Genomic DNA, 11,090 nt, shown 5'->3' on the forward strand with positions numbered 1-11,090 from the left:
CAGTGGCCCAAGAGCAATGACATCTACTTGTTTGAGAAGTCCCAGGAGAGCCACCTCAGGTCCCAGTTCCCACCTTCCTTCCCCATCCTGACCATAGCTGGGCCTAGTAAATGCGCTGGTCATCAGAACACCATTTCTTTGATCAGATCTCTTAATTCTTTAATCAGAATTTAAAACATTATTTATAGTGGAGAGCTTCTTGTTTTTCATCCCTATGGAAGCACTTCTGGTTTCCCTGGGAGAAAGTGAGAACTTGGAGCATGGGCCTGACCTCTCTTCAGATGAAGCAGCGAAACGCGATTTTGTGTGCTTGTTTGTTTTGGACCGGAGAAAGCAGGCCTGAAATAGGAAGTGAAACCCTGGGATGTCGACAGGCCCCAAATCTTTGTACAAAAATGCGGAATGCTGCTTTTCTTAAGGAGCTACGTGAAAGAGAAGTCCTATACGTACGTCCCAGCCCTGAAATGTGAGACAATACCCGTGCACTCGTTTCAATTAACGTTCGAATTCTAAGAACTGTAATAACATCTAACTATGTATAGACTATCAAATATTTTAGAACGGGGGGGAGGCTGCAGAACTGTATCTTCGGCTAGAAAGGGGCAACGGATCTTCGGCCGCAGGCCCTGGGCGGGGCGGTCGCGCGGGTTGGCCGCGAGCGCGTTTGCAGGGCCCCTGGCGCGGAGGACGCCTGCTCCTCGGTCCTGGTTCACTGCCTCAGGTGCCTCAGCCCCCAGCCCAACTTTTTCTGGACTACCCCGCAGCCCTCCCGCCGCCACCTCCTCCAGCTTCCCCTCCCCTTGGCAGTGCCTGGCTTTCCCTTTGCGCAGCTTCTTTTCTTGCCGGGCTGGTTGCTGGGAGGTGCAGTGGGCAGTGGCGGCTCCCGCTGCGAAGCTGGGGGAGGAGAGGGGCCCCGGCCAGCCACGGAAGGCGGCGAGAGTCGCTCGCTTCTGTGAGTTCTGCCGGTGGGGGGCCGAAGAAGGCTGTCGACCAGGAGAAGGCCGAGGTTGAGGAGGCCGGGGAGGGGTGATGATGGTGTTAAATGTGGCCGCGCAGCTCCCCGGGGAGCTGCCTGAAAGGAGAGTGCGCTCACCAGCTGACAGCGCGTGCTCGCTCCAGACGCTCCGCACCGCGGCCAGGAGCCTCTGCCAGCCCTCTATTGTCAACCGTTCTCTAATTAAGAAACACTCACATTACCGCAAACCACCCCCACGCTTCTTGGTTCCTGTCCTTTTCTTTATCTTCCCCCGACGACTCTCCTCCCCTGCCTCTCCCCTGCGTCCCAGGATTTAACCCATTCTCGGCTCCGTTCGCCTGTTCTTGTTAGAGGCCTAGCGGAAGGGAAGCTACCTCAAAGGTTGGCGTCTGGGACTGTCTGTTCAGCCCAGGGGTGAGGGTGCCTGGTGAGGGCAGAGTCAAAAACAGCGAGGAAACCTACACCTTTGTTACCTGCCCACCGTCCCCGTCCCCCTCTCCCCCAAATCTCCCATCCCATCCCACAAAACCAATTGCAAATAATTTAACCGCGAGAGGTCACCTTTAACTCTCACCAGCAGTACTGGCTGGGTTTTCCAGATTGCAATGGACAAGCCTAGACTGCAATTGACAAGTAGGTCTGCTACGTTTCGTTTCCAGTTCTGACTGGGGCTTGAAACTGCCACGACAAAGTTGATCATTTTTTTCCTTGAACTTTCAAATGAACAGGGGAGAGAAATAATTCCCAGATATCTTTTGATATAAGACTGCTTGCTTCGTTCAGGTTTCAATCTCTAAAATCAATTGAAAGGCCTAATGAAAGCATCGGTCCTGCATTAGTTAAGATTAAGGAAACATAACTACCCCCCCTTTTCTTGTTACGCTGGACCCCCAGTTAACAATGTCCTATAGAGAACATGTTTAAACTTGCCAGTTGCCAAAAATAATCTTTCCTCGGCTTTCTGGGAAATCAAGTAAGTTTCCCCAGGGGTGGTGAGCCAAAACCCTTCACGAATAAAAGTGGTGGGATAGAAGGCAAAGATAGGATATAAAACAAGCTGTTTAAAGTATATAAAACTCTAGAAAGCACCAAGCAGTGTCGCAGAAGACTAACCCGATTTATCTATCTTCATTACTTTAAGAAATGCTGCCTCTTTGTTTGTTTGGGTGATATTAAGCATGCTTAACTTGCACACATAGTTGATTCCTTTGCTAGTATCTTGGATACTTGGATCTGACTTTGGAAGGTAGAAGCTAATTGCTAATAATGGAGAGAAAGGAACCAGTCAGCATGGCAGGAGTGGTCTGGCATATGGGGAATGAGCGCTCAGAAATACTCAATATTCAAGTTTCCAAAATATTAATGAGATTATAGCAACCTGCAGCTATATGTTACAGCTTGTTAATGGAGTGTAAGAGAGCGGGCTGCCAAACGTTTGTTATGCAAACTCCATAACAGAACCCTAAGATGGAAATGTGATTGTACATCTCTTTCAAAGAAATGCCAGCATAAAAAGAAAGAAAGAAATAGAATGAAGGAAAGAAAAGAGGTTAAAGTCCTCATTTGAACTTTGAGCACTCAATTTACACAAAGTGATTTGGCTTTTTGTGCATGTCTTGATGAGTTAGAAGAATTCACCCTCACTTTTCAATCAGTGTGATATAGAATTTCCAATCTGATATTCTGTTGTGGCTGTTTTCTCTTGAGAAGAGATGTAAAATGACTTCCTTAAATGAAATTTGCATTATCTCTGATGCATGTATAATGCCCCTGACATTTAAAAGCATAAATATCTATTTTTGTAGTTCAGGAGAAAACCTTGGACATTTGCCTAGCTGTAACTCCTTTCTGTGGATTTTCTTAGAGAAAAAAAAAGTCTGTGGACACATGGACTGAGTGGATGCAAGTAGTTAGGTCGGGTTGTGGATACTGACACTCTGTGATTGTATGATTTGGGGGCTAGCTAGGGGCAGTAGTTTCCTCATTTACGAAAGATGGGAAGGAAGATGCTGTTGATGTCATTTCTGATTTGAAATTTCTATAAGTCCATGAAAAGAAAAATAATAACTTTGGAAGAGGTTTTTTTCCCCTCCCGGTCAACACAAAATGAGCATAAATGGTTTTGAAAAATGAAATATACGTCACTTTCTTTGAGAAAAAAAGGATCACAACTTTAATTTTTTTTTCCATCCTGCCCTTACCCAACTCAGGCTCACAACAGATAAAATAATTCTAGGTCGTCTTGTCTCTCTGCCTCTACACATGAACACAAACACACCAAGCCAGATAGCTATGAAAATACGTGTGTGCTTCTCCTGCAAAGTTGTTGTGTGTCCATGCCTGTTGAGTTTCTTTACTGAGAGTGAAATGGAAATGTGTTAGAAGCAATCGCTTGATTTATTCAGCAGCCTGAAGATTCCTGATGTTTATCATGAGCACGGCAAACTCAGTGGTGCAAAAGGTTATCTAAGGGACAGGTGCATTGTTTCTGCCCCTGGAAAGTGCCAGGAGCTACCGCTCACCTCTCAGAGCTGGCGGAGTCTCTTGGCTTCCCTCGAACTTCGGCTTCAGCTCAAAGCCATGGAAACCCAGGTGGTCAGTCAAGAGCTGGTCCCACAGTTCCCTACTCAAGACCAGAACTGCGCTCCTTTGCTCATTGCTTTCCTGCAAAACTAGTTTGTGGCACTCTCTTCTTTTCAAGGTGCTGGGGGAGAGGATGATGCTGGAATGGGTAAATTAACCTTCTCTGGCTTTCCCCCCTCCCACCGCTCCTCTCTTGTTCTCACAATTTGTTATCCTAATGAAGACACAAAATATAAAAGATCTGGCTTAAAATCAACTTCTCAAATTCAGCGATGCTTATCCAGTGGAACGTCGCCCAATCTTTAACAAGTAGTTATACTCTCACGTTTGCCAAATACATTTTTAAAATTCCTCTTTCTACAATCTCCGCACATGCATTGTATTAACTTTTTCAAAATCTTGGATCCTGACACCCAGAATAGGCTTTTCCCTGGTGAGGACCCAGAAGTGAGAGTGGGTGTACTGTTTAGTACCTGCAACTGACTCAAAAATATAAACATTTTCTACATAGGAACTAATTCAGAAAGACAAAATAAAAGCAAACATTATCTTCTATAGTGGAATAAGCAGAATCGTTTGGGGGGAAAAAGAGGGGAGGTCAACAATTTCCTAGGGCTTCTAATTTTTGAATCAAGGATCCCCATCCGCTTTCCCTTCAAGTTTTTTCCATTGTTCTCTTTTCATTCCCGTCTTCAACTTACAACTATCGCCCCCGGCGCCACCACAGCTGAAGGGAAGAGAGGGAGAGAGGAAAGGGGAGAGAGAGGCAGAAGGAGGGAGAGATTGAGAAAGCTTGTGCTGTGTGTTTTTGATCCATGGCAAAAGTCTTCAAGTTGGCTAAAGTTTTTATGGAGTGGGAACAGGTAACCTTGGTAAAATTCACTACTCCTGGTGAGATCTTAGGAGACCTGAAACAGGTGCCTCCCCTTGCAGAGGTTGTTGGGGACAGCAGTGAGGAAGACTGGAAAGATCCAGGCTACCGAAGAGGCAAAATGGTTGCAAATTTGGGGAAATTTTTACCCCCTAACAACTTATTTACTGACTTGATCATGGTACTGCCTGAAGCTACAATGTTTATGACAGAATTTTTCTTCAAAACTCATAGACTCTCAATTAATAGAAGACTAAGCTCAAGTCTTCAAGGTCATTTCAAAGCTGTTTTTAATGCTTATATTAGAATGGAATAAGTGACAAATAAAGGTATTTTCACGTTTATTTTTATCATTTGCAAAAGAAAATACATAAAACAATGGCAGTTGGTTTTGCTAAATTAAAATAAAATGATCTCGAGTAGAAAAACGTAAAAAAAATGAATCAAGATCAGTAGAAATGGTAGCAAACGATCAATAATAAATAAGTTTTCTAACATTAACAAAGCAAAATAAAATTGACCAAATGCTTTTGACACTACTGGATTTTTTTTTAATTTTAATTTTTTAAACAAACATTTGCAAAGAGCTTAAGGATTATAAGTGGCCGTGTTTAAAACAACAACAACAACAACAACAACACAAAACTGGTCTGCAATTGGCAGTTGAGTTTGTCCTGGAGCCGCAACAGCAGCGGCTGATAAAGTGCGTGCGCCAAGTTTCCTAAAAGACGCCAACAGTACCGCGATCCTATATACATACTGGGTATGTTTATACAATATATAAACCTAAGGGTTCCCTGTTTTCTGACGTTCCATAGTCAAAAGTTATTCACTTTGGAGCCATTAACTTTTCGTTTCATGATACATTTTGAGAAAATACTTCGGAATACTAATTGTCCCACACATGAGTGCGCGCAACACACAGGGATGAATGCCCAGGGCATAAAATAAATTAAAACACAAACCAACTACAGAGAAGAAAATGCGACGTTTTAGCAGCGTATTGGCAGCAGGGAAACTAGAATAATGATGCCATATTTGGGTACATATACTTATACCTTATCTATCTACAGGGAGAGAAGGAGGGAGGAAAGAACAGAACTTTAACAGCAAGTTTTCACCAATATGGACCATAGGAAGTTTGAAATAGCGGAGGCTTTTGCAAACCATCAAATATAGCTGCCATATGAAGCCAAGTCGTTGCTAAACAACGACAATCTCAGAACAAAAATTAAAAGGGTGCGGGGATCTTTAACCGCGGGGTTTCCCGCGCCTTGGGCAAGGGCGATTTTGTTTCTCAGTTTTCAGGTTTCTGTCACATTCCTAACTTGCCTCATCTGAGTCACTGTAATGGGAATGGGGGGAAAACTCCCCGTCGCTTCTGTGGGAACGGGGCGAAGTTTTGCTACTTTCTTCCTGCACTGGCTGCAGGATGCCCCCCGGCAGTGAAGGCGACAGGTTCTTTTGCGCCATCATCGCTGTTAGGGCGCTGTCCTCGAAAGTCGAGAAGTGCAGAGCGTCCAGCTGCACCGAGTATCCTCCCGCGGAGGCCGGGGCCGAAAAGCGAGTCCTGCAACTTCCAGGAGGCGTCGGCCGCTGGCCCCCTCCGGAGGCTGGCTGGGCGCCCGCTGCGGTCGCGGTGCCCGCGCTGCCTTCGTAGGGGGCGGCGGCGCGAAGGTGGTGATGGTCGCTCTTGCAGGATGCTGGCGGCGGTGGCGGCTGCTCCCCGCCGCTGGGCGTTTGTAGCAGCTCGGACAAGGCGTTGATGTAGATCTGGGCCATCTGCAGGGTCTCGTATTTGGACAGCTTCTTGTCGTTGTTGAAGGACGGGATAACGTTGCGCAGCTGGTCGAAGGCGTGGTTCAGCCCGTGCATCCTGCGTCGCTCCCTGGCGTTGGCCGCCAGGCGCCTCTGCTTCTGCACCCCGTTCACCTGTTTGCTGGAAGGGGCGCGCTGGCGGCTGCAGCCCAGCTCGTCTACTACCACCCCGCCTTTCAGCTTGCACAGCTGTTCCCGCACTTTCACTGGCCCAGGACTCTTGCTGCTGCTACCGCCGCCGCCGCCGCCGCCGCTCCTCCGCACCAGCTCCCCCCGGCCGTCCGCCTCCTCCCGGGGCGCCGCAGCCTCAGAGGCACCCAGCTCGGGGGAATGCAGCAAGTACTGAGCGGCGCGTGCCGTGCAGATGCCCTGCAAAGTAGGAGCCAGCCAGGCGCGTGGATCGGTGCTATCCAGGAGGGACAGCTCGGCCGGGTAGACGGGATGCTCTCTCGTCTGCAGGGTCGCAGGTGGCTGTGGCGGCGGCGGCTGCGGCAGGTGGTGAGGCTGGGGATGGCGATGGTGGTCCCCCAACTCCTTCACTTCAGCCCACTCCTCTGCGTGCAGCAGGCGGGACATTGCACTTCAGAGGCTCGGTGGCGCAGGGTCGGAGGAGGTACTGGCAAACCCGCTCAACTACAACAAAAACCCTTCCTGGGTCTTTACTGCAATGTCTTATTTTTTTTCTCCTCGACCCTCCCCCACCCACACGGAGATCACACACCAGGTCGCGTGCAACGAAGCTTCTCCGGTTGCTGAAGGCGCTGCGCCCCTTTAAAAAGCGGCACGCGCCAGTGTGTCTCCCCCCCACACCCCCCCGCTCCTCTCCCAGCCCCCTCCTCGCGCCGGTCGCGTGTCTGTTCAGCCAATGGAGGGCGCCGGCAGGCGCGTGCGAGCAGCCAATCAAAGAGTTTTTACACCCGGAGAAAAGTTCCTGCGTACTGAAGACTCCAGCGCCCGCTCGGCGTTCCCCCCGCCTTTCTTCTATCCTCTTTTAAGTTAGTCAAATTCATATGTTAATTGCGGGTTGTAATTCGACTCCAGTGTTGTGTCACCACGCCAGCGGCGGGGGTGCGTGAGCGGATGCGGAGCGCACTCTTGGCTGGAACCTGAGCGAGGCTGGACGCGCCTGGCGCTGGGAGCGCACTCCCGGAGGGGCCAGGCCCGCCTGACCTTTGCTGCCTCCAAGCTAGGATCACAGCTCCCACCGTTTGTGACCAAACGTGTAAAGTCTCTCGTGTATGTCATACATATATGTGTATATAAATCTTTCATAATACATGTTAATAGATACATAATTGCATATATATATATATATAATTGCTGAGACCCACTATTGAAAATCAATGTCAGAAGGAAAAAAAAAAAACAAAAAAAACCCCATAACTGTGTCAGAATACGTTTCTTAATTTTCATCTCTCGCTCCAGATAGACTTTATGTAATCTAGTAAAGTTGTGGTACAGTGATAGAATGCACTAAATTTCAGATTCCCCAGTCCCCGCAGTACCCTTTTCCCAGCACCCCGGCAAACTAGGATTGTAATCTGCAGGAAACTCTGTGTTGACTGGTTGTAGGACAGGGATATTTTACAGTTTCAACACCCACAGTAGGGCTCCTTACGAATGCGGAGCCAGGGGAGAGTGCCCAAAGAAAAATGAAAGGCGCCCGTGTTCCCTGCAATCTAAAGCTTTTCAAGGTCCAGAATTCCAGAGTTACCTACCCTTCTGCTTCAGGAGCCCTGGGTTTAATACGGCGTGTGGCTTCTCCAGCAAACACCCAGAAAACCACAGCCTAACCCACTCCACGCCCCTCCCGCTTAGTTCGGGGTGCTCTCCCCAGCATCCCTTATTCGCACCCCCAAGATCACCACCGCCAGCCAGAGAGCCAAACCCCGGGAGGTCCAGGGCGAGGCTGGGACGCTGTTGTTCAGGTGAGCTCTCTGCTCCCGCCCCTTGGCCCAAGCCTCAGGAATTCACAACAAAAAGCCAATCAGAAACTCCCTGCTCCGAGGAACGCCCCGGCTTGTGTCTCACACCGCCACACCTCGGGGCGCTTTTCTGCTCTATCGGTGGGGCGCGGGAGTGGGAAGCAGCCGGCGGGCGCTAGTGCTGCTTTCTACGTTAGCGGTGGAAGGGAGTTTCTTCCTCTAGAAGAGATGGTGAAAAGAAAAGCCAGAAGAGAGCTCCCTGGAACCTGGTTTCGCAGGGCACAGAAATGACCGGAAGTTGTTCTTGCTAGTGTTCGCAGGGACTTGATCTAACCTGCTATTTAGAACTCCTTTGACAGAAGAATTTCTGGAACTGGACGGATTAGTGTGTACTCGCGCGCGCGCACACACACACACACACACACACAGTATTTTATATATATACGCACATACCGTATTCTACCTACATTTTCTATACTATGTACTACATACTATATCCTATCCTTCCATGCCGTGTATGCCTTTATGGAGATTAGCTACATCTATCTCCAGCTCCGTTAAGGTGTAGAAGGGTAGACTAGACTGCTAATTCTTTGTATTTTTCCTTCAACCTTGTTTGTTTGCTGGTGTTAAGGGACTGTCCTTGGTCTTCGGACCTTAAGAGCCAGAATGATCAGAGCTGGATTCTTACATAAATGTCTAGGTTCTGCTGAAATAAGTATGTTAAATAAGACATGCAGAAACAAAAGCAAAAACAGAAAAACCCAGACTTAATCTGAAAACTATTGATGAGAATAAAGAAAACGTAAATAGGGAAAGTCATCTAGCATCTTTTTTGGGAGAAAATTCTCCAATTTTTTGGTGATTGGACTGAGTACTACTGGGATCGACTAATGATGCTTTTTCTATAAACAGTGCTGCCATTTAAAATGTGCTACTTCAAAAAAAATAATTGCTTATAGCTGTGGGTGCCAAATTACAACTTTAAAAAAGTGATGAATCATCTTCTATAAAGGTATGGCAGTGTAAGTGGCTAGAGCCTGGCAGGATCCATTGTTTATATTGCATTTTATTCCTAAAAGTCCCCAACTGTATCAGCTGGAAGTTACTCCTTCCACATAATGTCACTACCAATATGGAGAATGCCCCAATTTTCCTTGGACTTGCATCATCCAAACGTTTTGTTTGTACTTTAGATTTGACTGCATAACCACTGCTCATTTTCCTCTGTGCTTAAACGGTATTATGGGCTGTAGCCAAATATTTGTCAGATGCATAGAATACTGATGCTAATTTGCTAGCTTTGTACATAATTATTAACATTATTGCTTCTTTGAAGCAAACCTTAATTTTTTAAGTGAGTAAATTAGAATGGCCCAATAATGTGAGGGACAGTAAGGTTTTTTTATAGGTTGTAGTGAAATACATTCTTTTGTGTTTAGAATAAACAGGAAACTATTTTCCTTATCTTTCCTTTCCTTCTCTTCCATTAGGTGTGGCTGAGGAAGCTAGGCATCTGAGCCGGGGAGGGAACACAGGGCCCAGTGAAGGGTTGGGGGGGGTTGGAGTTGGAGCCTGAGTAGTGAGCAGGGTGCCCCTGCAGAGGGCTTGTGGCATAGGCTGTCAATCATCAAGTAAGGCAATGTCTGTAGGGTCTGGATGGTGACGCAGCAACAGAATGTAGGGTATGGTGGTTTAAGCAGAGGGAGGGCTTCTGTGTGCATGGACAGCTGGATTAGTGACATAAGGAAGGGTTAATGAAAAAAGTAAATATTTGGGGACAATCAGAGTAAGGTTTCTCATTGTCACAGAAAGGAATTACAAATATAGAAATGGAGAAGGCTGTGGTGTTTTGGAAATTTTGATATAAATTTATTTTCAATATGTATAAATATGTGAAATGGAAATAAATAGATACAAATCTGGGGTATGTGTGTACCTACATATATTCTCTAGTTCTTTTCATTCTCAGGGCCTGGGATCAGCAATGAGCATATCTAGTTCTCAGATTTTAGTTTTGAAATAAAATTGTCTGCTTAAAAGAACCAGTGTTCTTGGGGGAAATGGGCTGATTCCAAGAATGGGGCAGAAAAGATACAACATGAACATAAAACATCTTGTGTCAGAAATACTGAAGTGCTCAAAGTGTGATGGGGACATGTCAAAACCCACAGAAGCTTCCTTGAAGAGGCTTCTACTGATAAAATATAGGACAATTTGAGAATCAAAATATGTAATGGTATTGTAACAGATTAGCTACCATTGAGAAATAAAGGAATCTATGAATCCTTACTAATAGAATAAATGAATGCATTGGAGGTTTGATGAATACTTAGTCACAAAATATATGTTGATTACAAATGAAAGAAGATTGTCCCTATTGCCATGGTGAACTATGCCAGACACCGACTTAATCAAGTGATTAATACCACCAGCAATGGGATAAATCAAATTTATGTGCCATTTGTTATGATGCAGAAAACTCAGCATTGCTTCTATGATATTCCTGCCAAAGATACCTATCTCGAATCCAATCAAGAGGGAACATGATGCAGTGCCTGCATGGCTCATGGGTTGAGCTCCCAACTCTTGATTTTGGCTCAGGTCATGGTCTCGGGGTCCTGGGATTGAGTCTTAAGATGGTTCTGTGCTCAGTGGGGAGTCTGCTTGAGGATTTCTCTCCCTCTGCCCTCCTCCCCCACCCTCAAATAAGCAAATCTTTTTAAAAAAAGAGAGAGAACATCAAACCAACCCAAACTGAGAGAAGTTCTAGAAAATAACCAACTTATAAATTTTAAAAGTATCAAGATCATGAAAGGCCAAGTGCCCCAGGAGCTATTCTTGATTAGAGGAAGGGAAAGGCACACGATAATGAATCTGATGCCTGATTCTATGCTATTGCGCTTTCTAATAAAGA

General features: G+C 46.4%; 1 protein-coding gene across 1 annotated transcript; it reads right to left on the reverse strand.

The window, feature by feature from the left end:
- Positions 1 to 5,528: 5,528 nt before the first annotated feature.
- On the reverse strand, positions 5,529 to 6,824 carry ATOH1 (atonal bHLH transcription factor 1). The gene has a single exon (XM_034671051.1). The coding sequence runs from the start codon at positions 6,822 to 6,824 to the stop codon at positions 5,754 to 5,756; it is 1,071 nt and encodes a 356-aa protein (XP_034526942.1). The 3' UTR covers positions 5,529 to 5,753.
- Positions 6,825 to 11,090: the final 4,266 nt, after the last annotated feature.

The sequence above is a fragment of the Ailuropoda melanoleuca genome, chromosome 11 (assembly GCF_002007445.2).
Source record: "Ailuropoda melanoleuca isolate Jingjing chromosome 11, ASM200744v2, whole genome shotgun sequence".
Taxonomy (NCBI): Eukaryota; Metazoa; Chordata; class Mammalia; order Carnivora; family Ursidae; genus Ailuropoda; species Ailuropoda melanoleuca.

Excerpts from the sequence above, each read along its gene's own strand:
- ATOH1 (XM_034671051.1), bottom strand. The coding sequence starts at position 6,824 with ATGTCCCGCCTGCTGCACGCAGAGGAGTGGGCTGAAGTGAAGGAGTTG.